The 5,274-nt window shown below is 51.4% G+C and overlaps 1 protein-coding gene across 1 annotated transcript; it reads left to right on the top strand.

The window, feature by feature from the left end:
* Positions 1 to 3,279: 3,279 nt before the first annotated feature.
* Positions 3,280 to 4,072, top strand: LOC120244230 (translation initiation factor IF-2-like). The gene is made up of 2 exons (XM_039250623.1): positions 3,280 to 3,336; positions 3,522 to 4,072. Exons 1-2 carry the CDS (start codon positions 3,306 to 3,308, stop codon positions 4,070 to 4,072), a joined length of 582 nt encoding a protein of 193 aa, XP_039106554.1. The 5' UTR covers positions 3,280 to 3,305.
* The last annotated feature ends 1,202 nt before the right edge of the window (positions 4,073 to 5,274 follow it).

The raw sequence follows: 5,274 nt of genomic DNA, 5'->3' as shown, positions 1-5,274 counted from the left end.
TGAAAGTTTATCATTTCCTGTGGCCATTGGTACTGGGAGGATTGAGGTTCTTACGCATGGAACAGCATGGGCCCGGGGCCTCACATCTGTTAGGCATCGAGCTGGCTGCTTTTCGTGCATTATTTTGTTTGCTCTCCAAAACAACCCTTGAGCTAAGTCACGCTGTCCCTACTTTTACGAGAAAGGAAATAGTGCCTCATTGATTCATTTAAATACCTGACAAATGATACAGCAGTAATGACCCAAGATTTCACACCGTGAACCGGGGGGGGAAAGCGTGGAAATATGCAGGTGTGGCTGTAAGCAGAGCGTGTGCGGGAGCTGTGCCACACAGCACCGTGACAAGCCTGAGACATGCCCTGTGATTTGATCTCATTTGTCTAAGGCCCACAAGGCCTGCCTGAGCTTCATGTTGATATATATTTTTTTTAATAAAATGGTATGTAAACCATAAAATGGTGTTTAGGTTTAAGATCAGAAGATTTTAATTTCCTAGAAGCATGAAGATAGCCAATATTATTTTGGGGTGAGCCCTCCTAAGTTCCTGGAAGGAAGAAACTTAAAAACAACAGACAAAAGCAGCAGCTTTTTATCTCACAGGGCTTTGGTTGAAGACCTTTGGGTATCTTCTTTTTTCTTTTTTTTTTTTTTTTTTTTAATGTTTTATTTATTTCTAGGAGAGAGAGAGAGAGAGACAGCGTGAGCAGGGGAGGGTCAGAGAGAGAGGGAGACACAGACNCAGGCTCCAGGCTCTGAGCTGACAGTCAGCACAGAGCCCGACGCGGGGCTCGAACCCACGAACCGTGAGATCATGACCTAAGCGAAAGTCGGACGCTTAACCGACTAAGCCACCCAGGCGCCCCTCTTTTTTTTCTTTAGAGAGCAGGAGCATGAGCAGGGGAGGGGCAGAGGGAGACGGGTACAGGCAGTGCAAAGCAGGATCTGAGCTGTCCGCACAGAGCCCGATGCGGGGCTCAAACCCACAACCCGTGAGATCATGACCTGAGCTGAAGTCAGACGTTCAACCGGCCGAGCCGCCCAGGCGCCCCAAGACCTTTGGGTGTGTTATCCCTCCCCCAGCTGTGGACGGACCGGGTGGGTTCTCGCCAGTGGGAAACGTGATGTGTGGGCACCACATAGGAGTCCTGTCAGTCATGAACACACCGATACTCGATACTCGGCGTGTTGCTCGTGGTTTTACAGGAAATTAGACCGAGCTCATGTGGGTGGTTGGGATCCTGGCTGGGTACGCGCGGTCTGCAGGCCGACTAGGCGCTCGGCTTCTGCAGGGCGGGGGTAATGAGACTGGGGGGAGGCAAGTCCGCTCTCTTCCTGGTATTGGATCCTCTAGCAAAATAGCGCAGGCTTGTTTCGGGGGGGGGGGGGGGGGGGGGGGGGGGGGGTGGCCGGAAGCTCAAACAGGAAAGCAAAGATGCCCATGGTGTCTTGAGACCAAGGATCAGAGCTGGCACTTCATGCCTGCTGCACCCTATTTGCCAAAGCAACACACAGGGCCAGACCGGAGGCAGGAGGAGAGGACAGAGCCCACCTCTTGACAGGAGGTGACGGGATGTTCACAGGGAGGGCCGAGGAACGGTGGCCATTGTTACCAGTCACGTACACAACATCCTGGTTTGCTGGGGAGGCTCCTGGGAGCCTCTGTGGTTTAGCAGGTACCTAAAGTACCTTTATATGGATATTAAATTACATGGTCATCCCGCTCATAAGGACGCCCTGTTGTAAAGATGCTGAGTTAAAGGGGTGCCTGGGTGGCTCAGTACGGTAAGCGTCTGACTTCAGCTCAGGTGATCTCACAGCTCGTGGGTTCGAGCCCTGCATCAGGCTCTGTGCTGACAGCTCAGAGCCAGAGGCCTGCTTCACATTCTGTCTCCCTCTCTCTCTGACCCTCCCCTGGTCACACATACACACTCTCTTAAAAACATTTAAAAAAAAAAAAGAGGGGGGGGAGCTTACAATATATGGCTTACGAGCCAAAGACCTATATTCTTGGGGAAAAAATGCTCAATTGTTTGATTCACACTGTATACAGAGGCATCACAACCATGCTGTCTGAACGGAGGTCAGAAAGAAATGACCAGGATTATAAAATTTGAGTTGTGATCAGTAAGTTCTGAGAGCTTTCTCAAGGAATTTTGTCAAGAAATACCCTTTATTTTTTACCATTTTTTCCCTCAAGGTGACCCACTCATCTTTAAAAAGAATTTAGGGGCACCTGGGTGGCTCAGTTGGTTAGGTGTCCGACTTTGGCTCAGGTCCTGATGTCATGGCTCGTGGGTTTGAGCCCCTTGTCAGGTTCTGTGCTGACAGCTCAGAGCCTAAAACCTGCTTCGGATTCTCTGTCTCCCTCTCTCTCTGCCCCTCCCCTGCTCGTGCTCTCGGTCTCCCAAGAATAAATAAAACATTGAAAAATAAAATAAAAATTTAGTAAGTTGAAATACTAAGTCCATCTATTCTAATGTCAATTCCTCTCTAATCTAAATTTCCAGTTCCAACCTTCGACTGAAGGTTGCCATTGATGTACAAAGTATCAAAATTAATGTTAATCAAGATGAAAATTTAAAAAATGAATACATTGGGATTCACAAATGGCACTGTGCAAACGCTGTTTCAGCAAGCTGGAGCTAGTTATAAATTATGGAAGACACGTACTTAGAGAAGAAAAGCTGTCAAAAAATGTCAGTTCTCTCCATTGAAAAGATGAAGAAGGGGATTTTGAAAGTGTTACTGAGTCTGGTTCCATGAACCCCAAGAAAGTAGAAAGATGATACATTTAGTTTTAGGGGCCCCTGGGTGGCTCAGTCGGTTAAGCTCAAGCATCCAACTTTAAGTTTCGGCTCAGGTCACGACCTCAGGGTTTGTGGGACCCAGCCCCGTGTCTCACTCCACAAAGTCAGTGGATTGGAATTCTCTCTCTGCCCCTCCCCTGCTCATGCTCGCTTTCTCTCTCAATAAATAAACTTAAAAAAATTAAATACATAAATTTTGTTTTAATATAAAAAATTCAAACCTAGAAAAATATCGTGGGGTTTTAGTACATCGTACATCTATTTTGCAAATGTTTAATATTTTTTCTACTACCTTAATATTCTGCAATCAACCTAATCATTAAAATATATGAAACACGTATAAAGGGACACTTTTTTTCTTTCACCTTGGGTTCTCATATGGGTTAAGAGGCAACTCTCTATTTAAATTTTTGATATACTTTACAAAACTTTTGATATTTAAAAATATATTTAAAATATTATTTACCTTGATTATGGAGTTTTTTGGTTCCCTTTCAGATGTCGCTCTTGCAGCAAGTGTCTCACTGGCGGAAGAGAAAAGAGATGCGTTTAAAGAAATAATCTCTTCTTAGTGTTGACACCCAATCGCAATGCCGTTTGAACGAGGCAACGGTTAAGAAGAACTGCCCACCCCGGTCTAGAAACGTGCCCGGTGTGTTAGAGACATCCAGCAGTTTCCCTCCTGCGCGCCTCTCCACCCCTCACACGCAGCAGCCCACCTCGGACGCTTCTGGTTACCGAGCTGCGGGGTCTTTCTGAGGCGGGAAACAGGCCGGAACACCAGCCTCGGCCCCAGGCTGGGTGTCGGGGACGCGCGGGAGCGGCGCCCGCGGGGCCTCCTTACCTCAGGTGGTCGCAGGGCCACACGCGGGTCCGCGGGGCCCCCGGCCCCCCCGCCCCGCCCCGCCCCGCGCGTGCGCTGCAGAGGCCGCGGCTCCTCTGCCCACGGGGCCTGTCCCTCTGCTTTAATAAAGCCCCCTGTTTGCACCAAAGACGTCTCAGGAGCGCTCTCCTGGCCGCCTGCCGCGAGCCCGCTCCAGATCTCGGCCCCCCGCCCCCCGCAAGTCTCCATGACCCCAGGGGGCGTCCGGAGACGGCCCCCCGCTTCACCGCAAGCTAGGACGCAGCTCGCCCGCGAGCAGAAGGGCGGAGGGTGCGTGCAGCGCGGGCTGGGAGGCCCGTGTCCCTGGGGAGCCGGGTGCGTCACCCCTGACCCGGAAGCTCTCTGCCGCCCTCGCGTTCGGGACCTTTGCGAGGTCATGTGAGGTCAGCCCTCCAGGCCGTCGTTTGCCGCCGCTGCTCACGGCGTGGGGGCCTCGCCTCCAGCGCCGGCAGGTGCTGCTGCTGTAGGAGCAGAGGCTGGTGGGAGGCGCAAGCTAGCGTTTCCTTTTCTTTTTCTTAAATTCAACTTACTTAACACACAGTGTTGTCGTGGCTTCAGGAGTAGAACCCCGCGATTCACCTCGTACGTACGTGCAACACCCCGCGCTCGTCCCACCAACGTCTTCCTCACTGCCCGGCTCCCATTCGCCACCCCCCCCCAGCAACCCTCAGCTTAGTGTCTGTATTTAAAACGCTTATGGTTTCGGGGCGCCTGGGGGGCTCAGTCGGTTGGGCGTCCGACTTCGGCTCAGGTCATGGCCTCACGGTTCGCGGGTTCGAGCCCCGCGTCGGGCTCTGTGCTGACAGCTCAGAGCCTGGAGCTGCTTCACATTCTGTGACTCCCTCTCTCTGACCCTGCCCTGCTCATGCTGTCTCTCTCTCTCTCTCTCTCAAAAATAAATAAAATATTAAAAAAAACCTCTTACGGTTTGTCTCCCTATTTTTATCTTATTTCTCCTTCCCTTCCCCTATGTTCTTCTGTGGAGTTTCCCAAATTCCACATATGCGTGAAATCATACGGTATCTGTGTTTCTCTGACTGAAATTAGCCTTTTTCTTTGTGTCTTCGAAGCCCTGGGTCCTAGGCGGACACTCTTCCCTCAGCCCCACGGCCCTGAGGGGGACACGTTCTTCATCTTCCATCCTTCCATCTCCTCGGGGGAAACTCTGGTCCTTCTTGGGGGGAGAAATTCCTGCAGGGGAGGATGTCTTGCTTCAGTCCCTTCCGCAGAAGCAGTGATTTGCTTGTGCTGTGGAGACAGTAAGGTATGCGGGTCCTCCTCAGTACCTGTGACCTGTGCCTTGTATCTGGGAAGTCAGGCTGGACGTTGTGAGTGACACCCCCTCCCCATAGGCGTTGTTCATCTCGTGCACTTGCTCCACCCAGGGGGCCTCTGTCCGGCCCCCACCCTGCCCCCCAGCTTTCTTCAAAGCACTTGGTGAAGGAGCATGAGGAGCTTAGCAGTGAGCTCCGATTCTCTCGGTGCAGGGTCCTCGGCTATTTCCAACTGCATCACAGCCTCGCTCTGCCTTTAAGAACGTGTTAATACTTGGGCTCAAGTCTTCTTCCCCACCATGTCCCTGCC

The sequence above is a fragment of the Hyaena hyaena genome, unplaced genomic scaffold (assembly GCF_003009895.1).
Source record: "Hyaena hyaena isolate Hyena2069 unplaced genomic scaffold, ASM300989v1 scaffold_376, whole genome shotgun sequence".
NCBI lineage: Eukaryota > Metazoa > Chordata > Mammalia > Carnivora > Hyaenidae > Hyaena > Hyaena hyaena.
The sequence above is the reverse complement of the archived record's forward strand: the minus strand, read 5'-3'. Positions and strand labels throughout refer to the sequence as shown.